Raw genomic sequence first — 24,492 nt, 5'->3', positions numbered from 1 at the left:
CCTCCCCTCCCCTGTATGTCTCTGTCTCTGTCTCTGTCTCTGTCTCGCTTTCTCTTTCAACTTGGGTATCTCTATTTTTCCAGGTCAGTCATCCTCATTGATTTCTTTCTTTTAGTCTACAGGTTTTTTTTTTTTTTTTTTAAATAGAAGGAATGTGGCTTGAGACTGAACTTTGTTAGTTGCTGCCATTAAGATTTGTAGACTGAAAAGATTTTTTTTCTCCAATTCACTTCTGAATTAATATCGAGATACTTTCAGATAAGACAGTAGTTTCAAAGGTGATAGAATGTGATGTGCTGTTTTAAATTAAGTAATTATTGCCACAAGTTCTTAAATTGTTTTTGGGAAATCTGAATGTCTCACAGCTAAATTGATTTTATAATGTATTAATTTTTGTATTATTCTGAATACCAGCTTGCTTTAAGTTACAATACTCTTATCTTGAAATCTCCAACATCATAGGTTTGTTTGATATTTGTACATTTCACTTTGGTTGGAATGTACTGGTAATGTTCTGTTAGGATACTGTGTAGGTATAATCTGTTAGTGTACCCTGAGAGTGCACTGCTAGTGGAGAATGTTAGTGTATTTATTACATTAGTGTAGCATGTTTGTGTGCTGGGTTAGTGTATTAAATTAGTGTACTGGGTTACTGTGTTGAGTTACTGTACTTGTCGGGGTCCAGTACCAGCCTACACCCTAAATTATTTCTCCAGGACCAGAGGACAGTTGTGGGATTAAAGACACAACTCACATGGCTTTATCAGGAGGGAGATTCTCAGTGATCCCTCAGGAAATCCTCAGTTCACATCCTGAAAATTCCTCTGCGTTTATTTTCCGAACAGCCTTATATTTCAAAACATAAACTGAGGGTGAAATTCATTAGCATTCTGCTTCCTAGGTAACCAGGTGAATGGCTGTGATCACGTCCACACCCATCTATGCCTGCTCTGTCATGTCTTCCTATCTTCCTGCTCTGTATGCCAGCTCTGTCACGTAGGCTGAATTAGCATCTCTATCCCAGGCTTCCTCCAAATTACAAAGAAGGAGCAGAACAACATCCTGACCCTTTGTTAGGGATGGAGATAGGCTAGGTGACCTGCGACCTCCTGTGTGGCAGGTGCAAACTATGGCCAGGGATTCTGGTCACCATACCATGTAGAAATGGACCTACATGTGCTGCATGAGTGAATTGTGTCAGTGTAAACTTAGTGTACAGTGTTAGTTCAGTGTACTGCATTGTTATATTAGTGTGCTTTGTTTAAAGTGTTAGTGTATTGTGTGTACAATGCTAGTGTACTATGTTAGTGTACTGTGTGAGCGAATTGTGCTAGTGTACTATATTAGTGTACGTGTTTGTATAAAGTGTTCATGTACTGTGTTCATAATAGATTGTGTTCATGTATGGTGCTTTTATAATGTGTTAGTGTGCTTATGGTGGTAGAATATTTATTGTGTTCCCATACTACATTTGAATACTATGGCAGTGTGCTGTGGTGGTCACCTAGTTCGTTACTCTGAATATCTAGAGTCTTTAGCTATTTAGTATCTATCTATCTATCTATCTATCTATCTATCTATCTATCTATCTATCTATCTATCTAATCTATAAATTTACCTTATGTATGTATGTATGTATGTATGTATGTATCTATCTATCCATCCATCCATCTGTCTTTGCTTTATCTTTTATTATTATTATTATTTTATTTTATTACTTTAAAAATACCAAACCAAATTCCTACTTCTTCCCTTCCTCCCACTCTCCCCCCACTCCCTCCACACATCCTCCCCCTACTCCCTTCCAATCTTAAGAGAGGGCAAGGCACCTGCCCTGTGGAAAGTCCAACGCCGTCCCCTCTACATCCAGGTTGAGCAAGGTGTACATCTAAAGAGAATAGGATCCCCAAAAGCCAGTACATACATTAGAGACAAATCCCAGTGTCATTGTCATTGGCCCCTCAGTCTGCCTCAACTGTCAGCCACATTCAGAGGGACTAGTTTTGAAGGCGAAGGCATAAGTCACAAACAATCCCACACCAGTTTGGAATTATGATTAATAGAATGATTATTTATTTAAAGGGGAAAAAACTTACAGATCACTGTCCCAGACAACAGCCCTCTGCGCAATCAGGAAGGGAGTCTAGTCGCTGGAAGCGGAGCAGGAAGTAAGAGAGAGCGAGAAGGGAAGTGGCCGCTTTTTTTAAAGGGAGAGAGACCACACCCCAATGGGCTGGTATCTCAGTGGCTATTGGCTGAAGGAGTGGAAGGAGCTCCCACAACATAGTTTGATCCCATGCTCGTTCATTTGCAGCCCAGTTGGAGTTGGTGTAGTGATGAGGCGAGCAGGCCTGCTTTTTGTCCTGCCCAGCTCCCGCATGACTAGCTTTACACTCGAAATAACAACACACAAATTGTATTCCTTTAAACACTTCCTAGCCCATTAGTTCTAGCCTCTTATTGGCTAACTCTCACATCTTGATTAACCCATTTTTAATAATCTGTGTAGAACCAAGAGAGTGTGGCTTACCAGCAAGATTTTAACCTATGTCCGTCTGGGGCCGGAGAATCATGGTGTCTACCTGACTCTGCTTTTTTTCTCCCAGCATTCTGTTAGGTCTACTCAGCCTATCTAAGCTGGTGTCTTATCAAAAGGCCAAGGCAGTTTCTTTATTAGCCAATGAAAGTAACACATTGACAGATGACCCTCCTATACCAAGTTGGTTGTCTCTTGGGTGAACACCTCATGGTCTTCACTTCCTTGCTCATACTCTCCCTCCTTCTGCTCTTCAACTGGACCTTGGGAGCTTAGTCCAGTGCTCTGATGTGGGTCTCTGCCTCTGTTTCCATCTGTTGTTGGACAAAGGTTCTATGGTGATATTTAAGATAATCATCAGTCTGACTACAGGACAAGGCCAGTTCAGGCACCCCTCCTCTATTGCTTAGGGTCTTAGCTGGGGTCATCCTTGTGGATTCCTGGGAATTTTTCTAGAGTCAGATTTCTTGCTAACCCCAGAATGGCTCCTTCAATCAAGATATCTCTTTCCTTGCTCTCATATCTGTCCTTCCTCCATCTTAACTATCCTATTCCCCCAAGCTCTTTCCAACCCTCCCCTTCTCCCCTTCCTTCTACCCCCCATCTCCCGCCGCCATGCTCCCAAATTTTTTCAGGTGATCTTGTCTGCTTCTAGTTTTCGAAAAAGCATTTGACAAAATTCAGCACCCCTTCATGATAAAGATATTGGAGAGATTAGGGATACAAGGATCATATATAAATATAATAAAAGCAATATACAGCAATCCAACAGCTAACTTCAAATTAAATGGTGAGAAACTCAAAGCCATTCCACTAAAATCAGGAACAAGACAAGGCTGTCCACTCTCTCCATATCTCTTCAACATAGTTCTTGAAGTTCTAGCAATAGCAATAAGACAACATAAGGAGATCAAGGGGATTTAAATTGGAAATGAAAAAGTCAAACTTTTGTTATTTGCAGCTGATATGATAGTGTATATCAGTGACCCTAAAAACTCTACCAGAGAACTCCTACAGCTGATAAATACCTTCAGTGATGTGGCAGGATACAAGATCAACTCAAAAAAAAAAAAAAATCAGTAACCCTCCTATACACAAAGGATAAAGAAGCGGAGAGGGAAATCAGAGAAACATCACCTTTCACAGTAGCCAAAAATAGCATAAAGTATCTTGGGGTAACAGTAACCAAGGAAGTGAAAGACCTATTTGACAAGAACTTTAAGTCTTTGAAGAAAGAAATTGAAGAAGATACCAGAAAATGGAAGGATCTCCCATGCTCTTGGATAGGAAGGATCAACATAGTAAAAATGGCAATCCTACCAAAAACAATCTATAGATTCAATGCAATCCATTAAAATCCCAACACAATTCTTCACAGATCTTGAGAGAACAATAATCAGCTTTATTTGCTTTATCTTTATGATAAGATTAGAAATAGGTCGAGTAAGCAGAAAATACAAATGTTTCTCTTTTAAACATTGTATTGTGATTGTATTTGTTTTGGGTAAGTCAGTATTTGTAAAATTTTAACATGGACTACCTTATTTATGATTAAATTAATATATTGTAATATTAAATAAAATACTTTGCTAATAAAGTAATATATCTTTGAAAGTTTTAAAATCTTATTTTTAAAAAATCAGTATACAGAGTGTTAAAGTTTCATGTAGCAAAGGTTGGCCTTGAACTTGCTGTGTAGCAGAGGATGGCTTTGAACTCATGATTCTCCTGCCTCTGCCTCTCTGATGATAGGATTACAGGAATTGCTACCACACTTGGGCACGTGTAGTGTCTCTTCATGGCTGGTATTAGTGTGCAGTTTTGCACAGTCTTCTATCCCTGTGTGAACATTTACATTATTTCTCCTTAGAGAAAGTAATATTACAGTAATCTTCAATATGAGGACAGTATTCTGGTTTACATGGCACAGAATCTAGTATACTAGATTAAAATAACTATGTTGGCCTTTAAAAAATTTTCTCATCTTAGTTACCAAAGCTATTTATGTTTTTCTCTGTCTTTAGCTTATTCTACTGGATCTTGCTTATAAAATTGGATTGGAATTACTATGTATTGTAGGTTCTTGTTCATAAGATCATCTGTACTTTAGCTAAATGTGTAGAGAGTGAGTGGAATTCTAACATAGCTCAGTTTCAACATGCACCTATCGGTCACTTACCATTTGTCAGATACTAATCCTGGAGCCGAAAAAGCAATAGCAGACAAAACCCTGTTTATACAGAACTAGACTCTACACACAGTAGGCTAGAGCCATAGAACATACGTACAGGAGAGGTGTTGAGCGTTTGAAGTAAAGTAAAGCAAGGGAAGGGTAGAAGGGAAAATATGCAGTTTTGAGTAGGATGGGGAAGGTTCAGGGAGGTTCCAACGTGGAACAGACATTGCAGTAGAAATCTGAGGAACTGAGGGGATGAACTGTGTGTAGAGTAGGGGATAGACTGTCCCAGAGAGCAGGAAGTAGGTGTCTTGTTTTCACATGGTTCAGTTTTTTGGGACTCTTTTCATTGGGGAGATATTATTGTGTGTTCACTGTGACTTCTTGTCTTGATAGAATGTCGAGCAAAGAAGTGAAGACTGCCCTGAAGAGTGCAAGGGACGCAATCAGAAACAAAGAGTACAAAGAAGCTTTGAAACATTGCAAGGTAAAGGATATTTGTTTCTTTGGCAGCCAAATATAATACCAATTTATGAGTTATTTTAAGGTATAAGTCATTTACTGTCCACATTCAGACAATGGTAGAACCTATAGAGCATATCTCCTTATTAATGGGGTAGGCTATTATTGCTGCACTTGATTTTCTTTACTGCTAAATTACCAAAGCCATGTTTGTTCTTAAAGCCAGACATATCATAAGCACCATGCATTATGGAATGCAACTATACTTTAGCACTATTATTATTGTTGTATTACATTACAAAATGTATCTGTTATGTGTGTTGTGCTGTGGAGGTCAGAGGACAAATTGTAGGAGTCATTTCTCCTGCTGCTGCGTCAGTCCTGGGGCTTGAACTGAAATCATTGGATTTGATAGCACGCACCTTAACCTCTGGGCCACCTTGCCTACCTAGCATTTTATTATTTTGAGGAATGTTGACATTCCAGTTTCTATCTGACCAGTGGGTGGAAGAAAAAAGATTCTAAAGCTTCTTCACATCCTGATGGGAATGTTCTTGTTAAACAGAAAAGTTGAATGTGGTGGAGAAACAGATAGTGGAGGTGGAAGTGATGTCCTTAGGGAGATCACCCTCTGTGACGGCGCAGAGTATGACAGGAAGCCTTTAGCTCCTCTTCTGTTGTGGCAGGAGAAAAGATAGGGACAGATCCATGCAGGCTCCATTTGTGATTTGGCAGTGTAAAAATAAGAGCATTTTTCTCTGATGGCTTCTATTTTGGTGGTGTGGTTGATGGTAAGAGATGAGATGCTCACGTTGCTGCTTTAGTTTGAGACTAAAGCAGGTTTGAAGCAGTTGTTATTTATGCTGCGAAAACTTATGCAAAAGAGGCCAAAGGATTGCAAGCTTATGAGTAAGAGTTTGAAGGATTGCTTAACCCTAAAAAATGCCCACTGGAAGTTTTGTGTTATTAAAGTGAACTCTGTGAGTGATGGAGTTGAGAACGATGAAGGAAGAGAGGCATAGGAAGCAAGGTGTGATGACCGCGCATGTGTGACAGTGATGGATCATGAGGGTAAACAGGAGTGGGGGAGAGGAGGCTTCAGAAGTCAGAATCCACAGCATCTTTCCACTATCATAGTAATTGAATTGGGGGTAGGCGCGTTGGCTAAACACATTGGAGGCTGCCTCAGAGGCACCTGAGCACACTGGTGCTACAGTGAGGAGAGCAATCAAAGCATTTGCTCCTGGAGTCGTTCGGCCAAGAGCAAGCCCACTTCTGAATTCCCTACTTCTCTCAGCTGTCTTCCATCTGTCTGTAGTTCATGGCTCCAGGCCTCTATGTGAACTGTCTGTTACATGAGTCTGAATCTGTTCTGCTTGAATGCTGTCTCTGACTCTGTCCATACAAGGGGCTTTGCTAACTTCTATTGGTCAGCATAGAGAACATCACAAAGGGAAGGAATGAGGGCTACTTTACAGAACTCTTTAACAGTTTTACAAGGACTGAACGTTACTTATCCAGAAGTACTCAGAAAAGCAAACCTAAGAAAACCTAATCAGAGTTATCAAGTTAAGTCCACATTGCTTCCAATGTTTATGGTGAATATTTGTTTATACGAACACTTCTTACCTTCTTGATGTTTTCAGCAAATGATTATTGTAGCACACATTCAGACATGTGGGAAGTCCAAAACAAGTAAAGTTGTCTGTTAACATTGTACTCTTAAAGGCAGGCTGAACAAGTAGGCTGAGTATACAGCAGGCTATCAAGCCTAAGTCTTGCATGGCCTCAAGGTTTATTATTTACTTGGCTGTGAGGTCCAGAAAAAGTGCCAGCCTTTCTGAATGTGAGACATTTGTTCAAAACAGTACTGTGATGCCCGAGACCTGTAGGAATTAAGGCACTGTGGTACTGATGAGATGCCGAACTGAGAGTTTGTTCACATAGAGGGTGGAGCAGATGTGGTCAGCCTGCTTCTTCCAGCACTGGGCTTACCTAACTCACCATGTGTATATGATTACGCTGCTAAACTGTTGTTGTTATTACTATTATGTGTGTCTGTGAACTGTTGTTATTACTATTATGTGTGTGTGTGTGAACTGTTGTTGTTATTACTATTATGTGTGTGTGCGCATGCACGTGGGTGTAATGTACATGTGCATGGCATGTGGCATACACATGTGGAGATCAGAGGACAACATTATGCAACCAGTTCTTTTTTTCTACCTTTATATGAGTTCTAGGGCCTGAACTTAGTTCCTTAAGCCTGGGTGGCGCACTGAGCCATTTTATTGGCCTATATTTTTATTACATTACTCAGCATGGATATCTTTCTGTGGGTATTTTGCAAAAGTTTGATGTGAATTTCACCAAATGTCTCATAATTTATAATGGCAAAAATCCTGACTTAAACTATAAGTGGAGAACTAAGCAATGGGAGATATATCTATCTGTAGTAACCCAAAATTGCTTGAAACTAAAGAAAAGCTACCCGAGAATATATTTGTTGTGGTTCTGTCTGGTGGAGCTCTACAGCAGGGGATAAGCCTTCCTTTGGGAAAGATGGCTCCAGTTATGTTCATATAGTTAGGTATTTTCTTCTTTGTATTCTCCCAGAATCTTCTGTCTATTTTTACCACATTTTTTTAGTGTGTGATTGTTTCCTTAAACATGTACTTCAGATTCTGAAACCTTGATCATTAGTCAGACAGTAATTACTGATTGGCGGTTGACATGTAGCTTGTGTCATTTGATAAGCAGTTATGTACCAGCATCATACTTGGTGTTTGGAACAAAAGCAGAACAAGCCTCTAGTACTGGAGTTTAACTTTTGCTGAGTTTTGTAGGAGGCATCAGTATTGAATAGAGTGCCGCTTGTATAGTACATGGTGACAGATTGCTGGGAGGTGTGGGTGCACATAAGCCTAATTAATGGAGGCCACTTGTTTGTTCCTGGGTGCTCAGCAGTGAAATCATCACACAGAAACTATATTATTTGCAATACTGTTTGGCCAATAGCTTAAGCGTATTTCTGGCTAACTCATATCTTAAATTAACCCATCTCCGTTAATCTGTGTATTGCCACGAGGCTGTGGCTTACTGGGTAAAGGTTTTAACTTTAGCATAGTAAAATTACATATAACCAAACAGGTATCAAGCATAAATTACAGTTATAATATTTATATCTACTTTATCTTTTATCATAACTAGCAAAAACTATAACTAATCTGTTTTTCAACTCCATCAAAGACTCTAGAAGGATATAATATTACCTAAGTAAACAGGAAGTGCATTGTAAGCAACTTCCAAAACTCTAGAATTGACAGAGACATCTCCCTGCCTGGAAAGTCACCCAAAGTTCTTCTGTATCATTGGAGCATCTATCTTCAGCCTACAGGCCCACAGTATCTAGCATGAAGCAGGAAATTTCAAAGACAGTTTCACCTATACTGGCAGTTTGTCAGTCATTTTCTTCTGTGTCCTGCAGAATGTCTTGCAGACTCTTTCATGAAGCAGGAACCCTGAAGGATCATCTCACCTTTAGTCAAGTTCAGCAGTCATTTCTCTGTGGGTCCTGCATGTCCAGTTCATACAGCATAGCATCAAACAGTCCAGGCAAGAGCAGTTTCTTGCCCAAATGGCTAGTAAACTCCATAAGAAGTCTGTTTGATGCCCATATTCTTTTTGAATTAATTGGTGCTGCCAGGAGCAGATGTGTCTTATTGTCATGAAAAGTCCTAAGTTCTTAAACATTTTATATACCATATTCTGTAGTCTTTGAAAGGTTTGAAGAATGCCTATCCATCTGAAATACATCTCTGTACATCTAGAAAGCCTAACAAACATGACTACAAGCTTGACTATTATAGGTGATTATTTGTTAACTTATATTTCTTAATTATACATTACATTTTTAAATGAGCTGCACAAACACAATACTTTAATCAAGAGCATATATATATGTATACACACACATATATGTAAGATCCTTACCAATGCAAAATTCTTTAGGCTATCCCTCTTTAAATATAAACAAATACTTATAAACAATATTTGGGAATTTGGGTGTAGTTCTCTTCAAATTGTTTCCTGCTTTTTGTTAAGCAAAGCATTTTCTTTTGGGGGGTTTTCAGGGAGACCTTTTGGTCCATCAAACCACATTAGTGTGGAAGAAATCTATAGATTCTCATCTTCTGTGGAAACAAAAGAAGAACCTCTTTTTCAAAGTAACATATCCTTAGACCCAAATTCTGAAATCAGCATACCTTTAAAATATATTTGCTGGTTTAGCTTAGCAGCCCATACAATGAAATGTCTCTCTGTTCTTAGCTCTTTTATAGTCAATTAATTTAAAGAAAACACAATAATACACATAATCCAGACTCTTTGTGTATATTCCATCTTTACATGGCTTAATTTCTTTCTTCCTATTACTTTTTCTAGAAGTTTAATATTTATTTTATTATCTTTACTCCTTTAATCTATGACTGTCTGTACTCATTTATATTACATTTACTGTCTCTTTCCTCTTTTTCTTTGCTCTCCCAGGCTTATGTATATTTTTTATACACACTGTGACCCATTTAGAGGTCTTTTTCTTCTGAATCTGTTTTTTATTGTATATCTGTAATTATTTTTTGACCAGGAGCACTTTTTTTAAATGCTAAGTGGGCATGGCTGAGACCAACTCTACAGTCCTGCCTGCTTACTCTCTGCAGTCCAGCATGGCAGAGACATGTTCACCGCCTCTGAGAGCCATGTACATTGCTCTGTTTTCAGGCACACAGAGGTCTATGTTGCCCTTAAGCAAGTTGTAGCACTCCGCTCACAAACCCCATTTAAGTGCTCCATAGCCAGACCTCATCAGAGTTCGTACTGGCAGCATGGCCCAGGAAGCTGTTTCAAAACCTCACGGCTTTTTTTTTCTCTGCTACCACTGAGTCAGGAAGACCTCTCTTAAAGGAGCTGCAGCATGTCGCCAGGAACGAAAGCCCATCCAAAAAAAAAAAAAAAATGACTAAACTTTGCTTGCTGGTATCTAGAATTCCTTTCCAAGCTCTCTCAGGTTTTATGTGTTTTATGTGAATTTAGCTAGCACACATTGGAGTAGCAATCTGTTGTAGGAGGCCACTTGTTCCTGGGTGCTCAGCAGCGAAATCATCACACAGAAAACATATTATTTGCAATACTGTTTGGCCAATAGCTTAAGCGTATTTCTGGCTAACTCATATCTTAAATTAACCCATCTCCGTTAATCTGTGTATTGCCACGAGGCTTCTTTCTGACTCTGACTTCTTTCTCCCAGTATTCAGTTTAGTTTTCTCTACCTACCTCTCTCTATTCTGCCCTGCCCAAGCCTAAGACAGTTTCTTTGTTAAACAGTGGTGTTCACAGCATACAGAGAGGAATCCTACATCACAGGTTCAACTTATAGAAGTGTGATTTTCCCTAGAATATGCAAAACCTTGAGAGCCAGATTTAATTTAGCTCCTAGTTTTTTCCTTTCCCTAGAATATATTAATCTTGTTTTAAGCTATTTACTTTACTTTAGTAAATACTCATATTTCTCAAAGAAATATCTCTGTGTATAATTTTGTTCTAGAGGACAGGTATTATTTAAACATTTATTGCCTTTGTTGATTTGCTTGTTATAGTTATATTAGGATGAATTTATCTATAACTGCCACAGAGATTTCGTCTTTAATTTTGGAGTGTATTATTATGGAAAAGGCAATATTGGAGTTGGTTGCAGTGATTTGAAGGCAGGGATGCAGGAATTGCTGCTCTTCTCTACTCAACATTCTCATGGGGGTAATGGTGGGGTCATTTTATGTAGGTATCAAGACCTCTTGGCATTTTACTAAAAGGTACCTCATGTTCCAAACCCTTACGATCTTTCCTTCATTGTACTTGGCTACAGAGCATTGTTTTGTGCTCTGTTGGTGTCAGATCCAGAGTCCTGGCTATTGCTTTGTTGCTTGTTCATTAGTTTTCAAAATGTAATAACTTACTCTCATCTTTTTTTTCTTAATCAGACAGTGCTAAAACAAGAAAAAAATAACTATAATGCCTGGGTCTTCATTGGTGTTGCTGCAGCTGAACTAGAACAGCCCGACCAGGCCCAGGGTGCCTATAAAAAGGCTACCGAACTAGAGCCAGAGCAGTTGCTTGCTTGGCAGGTATGGGGACATGTTTCATTTCCTATCGTATGGGAAAGCAGGTCTGGGGACATGTTTCATTTCCTATGGTATGGAGACATGTTTCATTTCCTATAGTATGGGGACATGTTTCATTTCCTATAGTATGGGGACATGTTTCATTTCCTATGGTATGGGGACATGTTTCATTTCCTATAGTATGGGGACATGTTTCATTTCCTATAGTATGGGAAAGCAGGTGTAGACTTCAGTGTTAAAATAAGCACTTACGCCTGTCTCATGAAAAAAATTAAATTTTCTAAATGTAAAAGTTAATTTTAGGTGCCAAAGATACTGTTTATCACTATTTACCTTCCTACCCAAATGGATTATTTTTAAACTTCACTTTACTTGGAAGGAAACCCACACATAATTCACCTGTAAACGTTGGTAATTTTTAGGTGTTAGTGCATTATTTCACACAATAAATAAATGTGGGGACATGAGAGATTTTACTAAGAATCCTTACCGCTACTTCCTTTTTTAGGGGCTAGCAAGTTTGTATGAGAAGTGTGATCATGAAAATGCTAAGGGTGATTTACCTGGGGTTTACCAAAGGCTGTTGGATCTCTATGAAAGGTGAGGAGCATGTGGGGAAAGGGCAGGGTCTCCACAAGCCTGACTTAGGATAGAGTGATTAGAGATTATATAGAGCTGGGCAGTGGCGGTCACACCTTTAATCCAAGCACTTGGGACACAGAGGCAGGCGGATCACTGAGTTCTGAGGCCAGCCTGGTCTACAGGGCTAACCCTGTATCGAAAAATCAAAGAGAGAGAGAAAGGAATTGTATAGAAGTTGTGTTAGGGTTCTCTAGAAACTGATATAATGAATCTACATATATATACATGGGATTTATTAGAGTGGCTTACAGGCTGTGGTTGGACTATTGCAACAGATAAAGCCCTTGAATCCAGTCATAATTCTGTCCATGAGGTTGGGTGACCCAGATGGTCTGAGGTAAACTCGGGAATTTCAAAGAAGTAGGGTCTAGTGCCAGTAAAGGAATGACTTGCCAGAGTGAGGGTAAGCAGACATGTCCTTCGTGTCCTTTATATAGGCTGCCACAAGAAGGTGTGGCACAGATTTTAAGGTAGGTCTTCCCAGCTCAAATGATTCAGTCAAGAAAATCCCTTCAACCTGTGCCCAACAGCTTGGGTTTTAAGTTAATTTCAGATTCTTGACACCCAAAAATAGATAAGTGGAAGGATTGGTAACATCTATTAAGAATTTAGGAGCAATTTTCTTCCAGAAATTTGTCACAGAATTTCCTGTGATTGAATTAGTCTGAAAATACTATTACAATGACTGACTCAGTTTGGAATTTTAAAATTTATGATTGAGATAATGAATGATGATCGTTCTTCAGCCTTACAAAAGACTTGTATACAATAACACTGTTGTCTCAAATGTCTAAGGCTTTGAAGTCTTTGCTTGTTTCCGCTATCAGATTAAAATTCCTTTTCTTCTTCTCTTTAACCTAAGTGTTGACAAGCAGAAGTGGCGTGATGTCTGTAGGAAACTCGTGGATCTGCATCACCAGGAAAAGAGATACCTAGAGGTTGGTCGGTGGCTTCTAAAGGCTGTGTGTGAAAGGGTTAGAAAAAGGCTTCATCTAGCTTAATACAAGTTAAAATTAAGATAGTGTGATATCAAAAATTTTGAGAAATAAATTACAGTGTTTTGGAAATTGAACTCCAATTTGTGATATCCTAGTTCTAACCTTTGATTCTGGTTTACTTTTACTAAGTGTGTGCCTGTGGGGCTTAGCAGCCATGTATTACAAATTGTGGGGCTGGGGTGTGCTCATCTGTCTCTTGTCTAAGTGACATTTCTCATAGAAGAACCCTGGAAATTTGCCTAACCCACTTTTTTTTTTTTTTTTGGAGTTCATATGGCATGGGATATTGTACTTTTGCTATTTTTTACATGTTAATGGATGAAATGATTTTGGTCTTTAGGTTAAACATTTTAAGTTTAAGGTAACTTAACTATTGAAATCTCCTTTTCAATAGGTGGCTCGGACATGGAGTAAACTGATAAAGACACGGCAAGACGACGGGGCAGACAAGCAAGAGCTTTACGAGCTGTGGAGAAAACTGACTCAGATGCTCGCTGAGGAGATAGAGGATCAGGATAATGAAACCCAGCAGATGGTATCAACTTGTTTATTCCTCATGGTTGCCATCGTGAAAATCAATACTTAATTCAGTTAGAAGATGGAGGCACAGTGATATAACACTGTCCTCTTACTAACTCGAGTGTGATTTAACATCTTAGCATACAGACTGAACACAACTTTGTGTATGTTTACCTGTTCAGTCATCAGTTTGTTCTCGTGTTCAGAAAATGTTGTTGAGAATATACCATATGCCAGGCATATGGTATATTCTCCCAAAGGGTTGAGGATTAAAACTGTTAGAAGAAGCTATTTGTCAGTTGTCAGTGTGCCTGCCACTCAGCCCTGTCACTGGGAAGGTTTACACTGGTGCACAGCTTCAAAGGTATCAGTAGGGAAGGTTTACACTGGTGCACAGCTTCAAAGGTATCAGTAGGGAAGGTTTACACTGGTGCACAGCTTCAAAGGTATCAGTAGGGAAGGTTTACGCTGGTGCACAGCTTCAAAGGTATCAGTAGGGAAGGTTTACGCTGGTGCACAGCTTCAAAGGTGTCCGTAGGGAAGGTTTACAGTGGTGCACAGCTTCAAAGGTGTCAGTCGGCACTGAGTGTCTCTCTCCTGCTCTGTGTGAAGAGCAGGCAGGGCATCAGGGTTGGGAGCCTGTGTAGATCAGAGCTGTTCACCTGTGGTGCCTAGGATGAAAAGAGCCAAAGGATCCAGGATCCGCTGCAGGTACCTACCTTCCTTACACTGGGCCTCACTCCCTCAAGCTTCTGCCACCACCAAGTTCACTACAGGCTGGTGACCAAACCCTCAACACATGACCTTTCAAGGATATTTTTAGATCCAATTATAACATGCAGTAGTAATGACTGTCTTGTACAAGAAGTTGTAGGAGAAATTTAGTAGTTACAAAATTGGGTGGCTCATCAATTTCTTTTAAGCAATATCTATATAATATAGCCTTACTATTTTTTTTGGTTAACACAGTATCAAACATATACCAAAATTAGTAAAATATAGTTTTTATTTACTTCTACTTATGGAAGAAAATTCATAAATAAAAAAAATAATAGGTGGTACATGTCTTTAATCCCAGCACTCGGGGACAGAGGCAGGCAGATCTCTGAGTTTGAGGCCAGCCTCATCTACAGATCTACAGAGCTAGTTCCAGGACAGGCTCCAAAGCTACAGAGAAACCCTGTCTCGAAAAACCAAAAGAGAAAGAAAGGAAGGAAGGAAGGAAGGAAGGAAGGAAGGAAGGAAGGAAGGAAGGAAGGAAAAAGAATAATGTATTACTAAGTTTACTTAGTATTACTCAGGAGTTTCTGAGTTTCTGTGTTCCGTAGTAAGGAAGCTTCCTTTTGTCTTCGTTTTCTTCCCTTTTCCACCTTTCTCATTCTCCTTCCCTTTTCCCAGCTTTCTCTCCTTTCCTCTTTCCCTTCATTCTTGCTTTTTCATTTCATCTTTCTTCTCCCCCTCTCTGCTACCCTTCCTTATTTTCTGTGTTGACAATTCAATCTAGTGCTTGCATGTTGTAGGACTATACTGAACACTGACCTATTCCCAGTCCCCAGTTCACACACACACACACACACACACACACACACACACACACACACGTACTCACACACACACCTGCACACTTTTTGTTTTTGTTTTGTTTTTGATTTTGAGACAGGATCTTATTATGTAGCCCAGGCTGGCTTGGAATTCTTTTTTTCTTATTTATTTATTTGTTTATTTTACATCACAACTGCATCCTCCCTTTCCTCCTCTCTTCCCTCCCCCTTTTTCTGCCCCCCAATCTATCCCTCCTCTGTATTCACTCAGAAAGGCACAGGCCAACCTGGACATCAGTTCTTGATCCTCCTGCCTCGTTCTCCTGTACCTAACAATTTTTTATAAGCATGTATTAACCATGCTTATTTATGGCATTCATACAAAGAACATTCATTGGTCATATTCACCCATCTCTCTTTCTCCTTACCTCCTGTACTTTTCTTAGTCCTTTTTTAAAAATTAAAATATAATTACATTTTCCTCCTTTTCCTTTCTCCCAACTTCTGCATGCTACAACCTCCCACTTTCTCTGAAATTCCTGGCCTTCTTTTCTTTGTTATCATTATAGATACATTATATATGCACAAATATATTAGTTCATATGAATATAGTCCATCCAGTGTTGCTTGCATATATATGACTTCGGGGCTGACCACTTGGTACTGAATAACCAATTAGGGGACAGCTCCCTGGGGGAGATCACTTGTGCTCTCAGTATTCCTTAGCTGCCTGTAGTTGTTTGCCTAGGTGGGGCCATGAGATCCTCTTCCATGTTAGCATGGCCCTTGGTGTTGTGCTTGTTCAGGTCTGTTTTCAGCAGCCATGTTATTGAGATAGCAAGGATGTGCTCTCTTGTAGCAGCAGATTTCCTAGTGCCCTGGCTCTTCAAATCTTTTTGTTCCTTCTGCTGGAATGTTCTCTGAGCCTTGGGTGCAGGAGTTGTGTTAAAAGAGTCATCTATTCAAGGTGGGCATCCCATGATCAGTTGTTCCCTGCATTTTGAATTGTGGTTTTCTGTAATGGTCTCTGTTGTGAAGTGAAGAGAATCTTCTTCAGTGAGGGTCAGGTGCTACACTTGAAAGATTTCCTTCTCTGGGTGAATTTCCAAAGAGTGTGCTTGTGGTGTTATATTACTATACAGGATAATGTTCTAGTGGGCTGCTTTGTAGCAACCAGCAGTGAAGGGGAAGATGCTTTATTAAGCCGATGTTTTAAATTTGAAGTTGTCCCTTACTAGTTTAGTATACTCAGTTGGCCAGTTGGAGTTAGGATATATTTTAAAGCTTACATAGACATTTCACCCCTCATTTAAATTGTCAGGACTAAGCAGATTGTGGTGGCTCAAACTGTAATTCCTGTGGTTGGGAGGCTGAGGAAGAGGATTTCCACAACATCAAGGCTACCTTGGGCTACTAGTGAGGGACACCTTACCTTATAAATCTGACCAAACAGGTTGTAGAAATGGCTGAGAGGTCCTGAGTTCAATTCCCAGCATTCACATGGTTGCTCACAACCATCTGTAATGAGATCCAGTGCCGTCTTCTGTCGTACTGGCACACACGCAGGCAGGACACTTATACATAATAAACAAACAGAACACTGTATGCATAATAAATAATAAATAAATAAGCAAATGTGACCAAACAAGCAGAAGATTCATGAGAGCCAGGCATAAGTTGAAAGTTTAGTTTTTATAAAGGAGTCTTTAGCCCTGGCTGTCCTAGAACTCACAGAGATCCACCTGCCTCTGTGTCCTGATTGCTGGGATTAAAGGCACCACCACCATTGCCCTGCTTTTAAAGGGCTCTCCATACAGTATAGTACTTGCTGCAGTTTTCACTTAGCATGCTGCATCACAGCTGTGTGGTGTGTTTCAGCTGTGGACGGCATTTGAGAACGCACTGGACTTAGCGGACAGTATTCCCAGTGAAGAGCACCAAGGGCTCTATCAGCGTTTCCTTCAGTGCTTATCTAAAGTAAGTGATGTTTGTGTGTTTCTAATTATGAAAATGTTCATCAGTATGTTTGATTGCTGTTGGAATTCACTTTATTACGCTTTTATATTTTCAAGTTCCCTCATGAGACAACTAGGTTGAAGAAGGCCTGTGAAGGAATGATAAATATCTATCCTACCGTACAATATCCACTAGAAGTGATTTGTTTATACTTGATTGAGTCAGGTAATTTTTTTATATTGCTTCCCAGAGGTGTGTGATTGTATGAAAGTGATATTACAATCAATTAAGCACTGCTTTAGTGCTCACTATGTATGAAATATCAGTGTTTCTGGACATAAAAGAAATATGTAGTGTTGCTATTTACAGAAAGTCAGAAATACAGGAGAGTAGAGTGATGCAGGACTTGCGGGTTATACAGCTATTGGTTCATCAATGAAATTCTGTTATTATTTAGTTTTATATTTTACAATTTTGTGAAATCTTTTTGTAGTGGGACTTGAAGGATGTCTTGAACTTTCTCTAATGTTAGATGTCTGATGTTAGCAAGTCTTGGGGTGCAGGTGCAGGTGTGCACCTGTGGTGTGTGAAACTCTCCCCTCCTGATTAGTTTGATGCAGTAGAGGAATGGCTGAATGGGTTGGGTTACATCACACAAATATTGACTGCCATGAAAAGGAAACATTGAGCTTCACAGTGTTGATATTATTGTGAGCTGTTAGTCTCTGAGTGAATTAGAGTAAAATCAGGTTGGAGAGTGTCTCTTGTTGTGTGTGACATACTCTTGCTTCTTTGTGTACTTAGGTAGAAGAGAGGTGGGTTGTTAACAGCTGGGTTACGAGGAGCTGGGTCATCTGAAGTGTGTATGTCTGTGTGCATTGACCACCATGGTTTTTCATGACATCCTCTGTCCTTGTTAGTGTCTGAATACAGTGCTTTATATGATCACACACATGCTTCTATTCTCCTGAGATAAGCAGGGTCACAGCAGTCAGTGATGAACCTGTAGTAGCCTGTCGTGACCACATTATCGTGGGTAGGCTGTGGCCTTTGCATTCTGCCCATCCCCCTCTCCTCTTTCGATAACTCCTTCATATCATTTCCTGGTCTGTGGGAGGTCAGTGCTCTTACTTTTAGTCGAGAGTTCCACTAACAAGTAAGATATTTTTCTTATTCTCAAAGAGAATATTTTCCACTATCATAAAGTACAAAGTGAATTACTTTATGTGAAGTACAAGTGCTCGAGCTAATAATGCTTAGGAGGGGCTGACGTTGACCACAGTGAGCAGTCTAAGAATGCATAAATGAACTGGGAACATGATGGTGGTGGTAGAAAGGAGTAGGTGAATGGGAATGTAGCACCTTCTTAAAGGGAAGGGCAAAATTATTTGCAAGTTTTAGTTCTTCAGAAAAGTTAGCCCGATATAGAAAGAACCATGACGGTTTATGTGAGAAGTACATTTGAAAGGAGCTGTGAAAGTAGCCAGAGAATTGTTTGTAGATGGGAATCTGCAAACCAGCGCTAAGCATGTAGCTTGGAAATCATTTGTGTGCAAGTGAGGGGGAGTGACTGCCATCAGAGAAGACCCAGGGTTAGAGGGCTGAGGATGGCTGCTTGTACGGTGCTGACTTGAGAAGAGGAAGAAAATGTTTGGTAAGAGAGCAATGGTGGGGCCCTGATGCGAAGACAGGAAAGAAAGGATTCTCATGATAGACTGAGTAACTATTTTTATGATTAAGAAAACTAATAGTAAAGCTATTTTAAAATAAAGTAATTGAACTGAAACAATAATGGAGAAAATTGAGGAAGTAGCGAGAAGTTTAAAAGGAAAAGAGATTCAATCTGAATTCATGGGAGAAGCAGAGTGTGTGTGCTGGGGGCAGCGAGAGAAGCGGGGGAGAATGACTGTGTAGTCGTAGTCTCTCTGAACCACTTCAAGAACGCTCAGCTGCACTGGACAGATACTGTGGGAAGCCCTTGGAAGATACGGTACACAAGGAGATATGGAAGACAGGGACACAGGCTGTCACACAAGGAGATACGTGTTTTTGTTTATCAAAATCATCTGGTTTCTTCCAATTTTGTCCTAAGACCCAGTGTATGATATAAACATTGATACAGTCTTTGTGATTGTTAGCGTTGCAGGTGAGAATTAGTGACTGGTGGCTACTCTCTTCAGTTCTGTTGAGCTGTTTAGTGGTTTGCCCCATTCCCTCCTTGGTCTGCTCAGATAGTAAAGGGTGTAGGTGAGTTTGTGGATATTTTGGAAAACTGGCCGAATGCCTTCTCAGTAAGTGAATTTATCTTTAGTATGTTTTTTGTTTGCTTGTTTGGGGGTAAACATGGCCCTAGTATTCCTTCCTCAACCAATGTGAATTATTAGGGTATAAAAACATGAGATGTTTTCCAACATAACATTTATCAAAGTGTGTACCTCTCTATCATTCCTTGAGGTTTGCAATAAAATGGATCTGAGAGTTTACCTAGATCCTGCTCTAGAGTAAGCTGGAGAGAACAGAAACATAAATGAAATGGTGCAAAAACACTGACTGTTAAACAAAACCCAGTATCATCCTGTGGACATTTAGAGATAGAAAATAAAAGTTGGATTGGGATGAGGCAGATTGGTAAGAGTACTTGGTACTTGGTAGAGTACTTGTCTAGTGTAGAAGACGCCCTGGTTTATCTTAAGGGGCACGGTGTGTGTGTATGTGACAGTTAATAAAGGAATCCTGAAAGAATTATACTGACTGGTAAGAAAACCTCCTGGTTTAAAAGCCGAGTGTGGTGGTTCATGCCTGTCATCTCAACACTTAGAAGGGACAGGTGTAGGGTCCGGGGTTCAGCCAGCTTTGGCTGCATGCCAAGTTTGAGGCCAGCCTGGGTTGTAGAACTAATTGGGAGGTAGGTCTGTAGCATGGTGAACAGGGGTTCAGAGTTCTTGTTCTGGGATAGTGAAAAGCTGCACATGACTTGACTTTTCGTCATCCTAAGCCAAACTTTTATGTATTCTGAAGATTAAGAGCTTCTACAAACCTTGAGGCATACCCTTCCTCAGGAACTGTACAGCAATTAATCACGGTGTCTCTCCACCAAGGACAAATGTATTCCATACTTCTGGGTCTTTCTCTGTGTGCTGAGGCTCAAGATCCATTTTCAGCATGACTCATTTGTCGAGCTGCATGGAATGAAGTTCGAATAATTTCCTAGTTGTCATTTGTTGAAAGGTTTTTTTTGTGTGTGTGTGTATGTTCTAAATAACCATTTTGATTTATTTTGCATTGTAGCTGAAACACAAGAGGACAAGGAGGCTTGGCTCTTTAAATTCAAGCAGAAAACAACTTCATTAAGAGTTATGATTTTGTTGTTAGGCCCAGGGAGACACTTGCTAGCATTAGTGACTGAAGCTCTGGGTGTGACCACCGACAATGAAAAATAAGGAGTGGTCAAAAGTGAGGCCCTAGCCCTCTAACACCCTTATATCCAAAGAGTCTGGAATGTAATATTGAGTTGGAAGTGTCACCCCAGCCCCTGGCCTGGGAATTGCCCTGGTCTGGACTCCAATTCCCAGACTGCCAAGCGCTTGGACTCCAACTCCCAGCCTGCCAAGCGCTGACNCCCCCGCCCCCCCCCCCCCCCCCCCCCCCCCCCCCCCCCGAGGGTCAGGACCACCAAAAGAGTATTCAGGCTTGTGTGCAGGGAGTGGGGGAACACAACACTGGGACGGACATGACATGTGGTTTCTGGTTTTGCGGTTTTGTGTCTGCTCTCCCTCTGTCCCCCTCTCCCCCCATGCACCCCTCTCTCTCCTATGCTCCCAGGCACCCAATAGCGTGGCACTCATTAAACGTGGACATTTTTGATTCGGTCTAATCTGGTTTGATTGGAGTTTTTCTGTGCCAGCGGAGAGGCTCGGTTAGGAAATATTCCTAACAACGAGGTTTTATGTCTTAGAAGTATTTGAAATGCAGGTGAAAATAAAGAAATGAGTGCCATCAAATTCTACTTTTTCTTCTTCCAAAACTTAGGTTTATTTAAAAGTGAAAATTTTAGTATTCATTAGTTGGTTTCTTTGGTATGTCAGAAACGATTTTCAAAACAAAATAAAACCTTTTCTGTTGTATAATTTAGGAAATTGAGTTCCATAGAGCTATATTGTGTCTATCAATTTATACATGAAGTTTTAGTTTTTAGCAGCCTTAGGACTTTTTTGAGAAGTAAAAAATTGTTTTGTTAAGCTTTTTTATAATTGTTTATGTAAGCATGTGTGAGCAGTACAGCTCTGGAGCTGCAAAGCTACAGGAACATAAATGGATTAAAGCTCATCAGGAAACCAGGCTATACTCAGAGCCACAGCAGGACAGCTCTGGAGGCGGAGCTGCAACAGGACAGCTCAGCCCTGGCGTTCCAGAAAGGTGTCCTGACTTATCCAGAAGCCAGGCTACCTAGAGCCGCAACTGGACATCTGGAGGCTGACACCACAAGAGGGCAGCTCAGCCTTGGAGAGGTGTCCTGACTTGTCAGTGGGAAGCCTGGCTACCTGAAGCTGGGTTGTTGTGGGGGATGGGCTCCTGGCTGGATATAGGAATCCTGCTCCTCTCCTAGAGAGACTCTACAGCTGAGCTCTGCTCTGATCTGCTAAAAGACTGTCTGTCCTAAGAGATCTGTCTGCTTCTTCAGATGGTAACTTCTGCCACACTTTCCTAAAGGGGAAGCCCCTGCAGAAATGTAGCAATCTCCGTAGGGTCTGGCAGAAAGTTGTTATTTTTTCTGCCTAGCCTTGCTCAGCCCACCTAAGGGAACATCATAGCAAGGGTCTTCTGTTCTGCTCAGTTCTCTAAAGGCTGTCTCAGCAAGGTTCTTCTTTTTTTTTTTTTTTACTTTATGATTCTTGTTTTTTTAATTTTTTTAAATTTATTTATTAAAAATTTCCATCTCCTCCCATTTCCCTACCCCCCTCCTCTTCCCCTTGCTCTTCAGTCCTAAGAGCAGTCAGGGTTCCCTGTCCTCTGGGAAGTCCAAGGTCCTCCCCCCTCCATCCAGGTCTAGGAAGGTGAGCATCCAAACAGACTAGGCTCCCACAAAGCCAGTCCATGCAGTAGGATCAAAACCCAGTGCCATTGTCCTTACTTCTCAGTCAGTCCTCATTGTCAGCCACATTCAGAGAGTCCGGTTTGATACATGCTCCATCAGTCCCAATCCAGCTGGCCTTCAGCAAGGTTCTTCTATCTGCACAGGTGAATTAAGGTCTTCACCAAGACTCTTAAGAAAGAGATTTCTCTGGGAAGGAGGAGCCCAGGAGAGTGACTGCCTCTGCCAGGGTGGGAAAGGACAGCCTGGAACTCAACAGGCAGAGGGACTTAGGGCTTCTTAGGGACGGACTTTTCCCACGGAGTTTTTCTGTTTAGGGATTGGTTAATTTAGTTGGTCAGGGACAGAGATGTATGTAACATTACTCACAGATTATTCATTGGTATGCATCTAATATAATGCATACATCGAAATATAATGGCATTATATAGATAATTTACTTTTAATATCTGTGATTGAATCAGAGATCCCATATGTGGTTTGCTCATATATATATTTCACAATAGATGTTAAAAAGCAAGTCTTTTAAAATATTAATTATATTTATTCCCCTTGCTTATTGTTTTAACAAGTCTGTCTTAGTAACTTTTTCAGAATTTTCCTGTGTGATTAAACAATTTTTTAAAGTGTTGAATGCTCCTCTTTAATTATAAACAAATATCATTTTTCACGTGGGGTGCATGTGAACTTCTATGTTGGAGAAAATGGAATTATAACAAAATGTATATTTTCTAACTGAAATTATTTTACAAAAATAATTAAGGTTATTGCAGCATTGTAATTAATACATAAGCCTAATAATTATATACACAAGAATAGTTTGGTAAAAATATGTGGAGTGTATTGCTAGCCCTATAGACCTAAGAAGACTGCGACAAAGTCTTCATTTAGTGTCCTCTGATACCAGGATGATGGCCGCCATGCCTCTAGCTGTGTATTATTGCCCTCGGGGAACAATAAGATCCTCCCTTTCTTTCTTGCGTATGCTAAGGGGATATGGCTGAATAGGTGCTGCTGCTGAGAGTTGAATAGGAAAAGCTGAGGCCAGCCACGGCTGTGTGGCAGCCCATGACTAGTAGCCGTAGTTCTCCTTCAAGACCTCTGAGCATGAATTCAGTTTCAGAGTACGTGTGTATATAAAGTGATTTAACTTCCAGTGTTTAAGCGTGTTGATGAAGTAATGATATCTTCTATATTTTCTGCTTTATTTAAGTTTTTATTTCCTTAAAACAGGACTTAGTAAAGTGTGTATGAAGCAGCTTTTGAAATTTATGTATACAGGTATGGTAGTTAAGAATTCGGTGTACTTAGTATATATATACATATGCATATATATGTATATATGAATGTTAATAATGTTTTCTTTTAATTTCAGGGAGTCTGACAGATGAGGGACAGCAGTATTGTTGTAAACTAGTGGAAATGAATTCAAAAAGTGGTCCAGGCCTCATTGGCTTAGGCGTTAAAGCTTTACAAGACAAGAAGTATGAAGATGCTGTTAGTCACCTAACGGAAGGTAATGTACGACTACAATTTCAGCCTTCCTGTAAGGAGATAAACCAAAGTGAAATGGAAGATGAACACACATATTCTGGAGTCTGTTCATTAAATTTCATTTTCACTCTTCCGCTCAAGAGCAGGGAAAAGTTCAACCATATGTGTCCTGGTGATTTTCTTTGTACGGTAGGGATACTTTGAGGAAGCGTAGATACAGAGAGGCTTGGCTTAGTCAACTCAGGTGTGGCGGTTTTTGGGGAGACTTACATTCTAGTTGAGATGTGACTGACAGAGTGAAGAAGGCAGCTGGAGCGAGTGGGAGGACACTGGTCAAGGAGTGCATTTGTGGAGCAGCAGAGCTGAGAGGAAACCTGTTGTTTCGGGTAGTGCAGGAAGATTTGAGGATGGAGTGTAGGTACGGGAAAGGACAGGAAGTGAGGCTGAACACAGCCTTGCAGACTTGTTAACAAGCTTACAGTGTGTTCTGAGGACAGCAGGAGCCCATGAAAGGCTCTAAGCATAGAAACTGTCATCTTGTGTTTAGATTTTCTGTGGCAGCATGGGGCTGGGAAGGTAGATGTGTCAATCAAGTGCTTGTCTTGTGAGCATGAGGACCTGGGGTTGACTCCTAGAACCCATGGTATTTATGATTATTCCATCCTAGGCTTGACAGAAAGCCCTCTTTGCATAGCCGGCTGGTATCATCTAGCAGAAGCCCAAGCCAAAGTGCACAGACCTAAGGAAGCTATTCTTTCTTGCAACCAAGGTATTCTTATGTACTTTGTGTTTGTATGTACACACAACAGCAAAAATGCTGTTTGCTTTCATCTAACTTGAGAAAGAGACTATTTTAAAAAAAATAGCCTTTTGATTTTGTTTCAAATTTGTGGTTGATTT

General features: G+C 40.3%; 1 protein-coding gene across 8 annotated transcripts in view; it reads left to right on the top strand.

Moving 5' to 3' along the window:
* Skic3 (SKI3 subunit of superkiller complex) overlaps positions 1-24,492 on the top strand; it is a 98,242-nt gene that overhangs the window by 7,688 nt on the left and 66,062 nt on the right. For all 8 annotated transcript variants that reach the window (XM_050122167.1, XM_050122170.1, XM_050122175.1 and 5 more), the window contains 9 exons: positions 5,109-5,199; positions 11,210-11,353; positions 11,859-11,950; positions 12,855-12,930; positions 13,385-13,525; positions 16,929-17,027; positions 17,123-17,231; positions 23,474-23,614; positions 24,260-24,361. In XM_050122167.1, the coding sequence (XP_049978124.1) occupies positions 5,110-5,199; positions 11,210-11,353; positions 11,859-11,950; positions 12,855-12,930; positions 13,385-13,525; positions 16,929-17,027; positions 17,123-17,231; positions 23,474-23,614; positions 24,260-24,361 (994 nt within the window). In that variant the 5' untranslated portion in view covers position 5,109. The remainder of the gene's footprint in view (positions 1-5,108; positions 5,200-11,209; positions 11,354-11,858; positions 11,951-12,854; positions 12,931-13,384; positions 13,526-16,928; positions 17,028-17,122; positions 17,232-23,473; positions 23,615-24,259; positions 24,362-24,492) is intronic.

This window comes from Alexandromys fortis, unplaced genomic scaffold (assembly GCF_014885135.2).
Source record: "Alexandromys fortis isolate MF-2015 unplaced genomic scaffold, M_Fortis_MF-2015_v1.1 scaffold_163, whole genome shotgun sequence".
NCBI classification, from domain to species: domain Eukaryota; kingdom Metazoa; phylum Chordata; class Mammalia; order Rodentia; family Cricetidae; genus Alexandromys; species Alexandromys fortis.
This window is presented reverse-complemented; position numbering and strand designations above follow the sequence as displayed.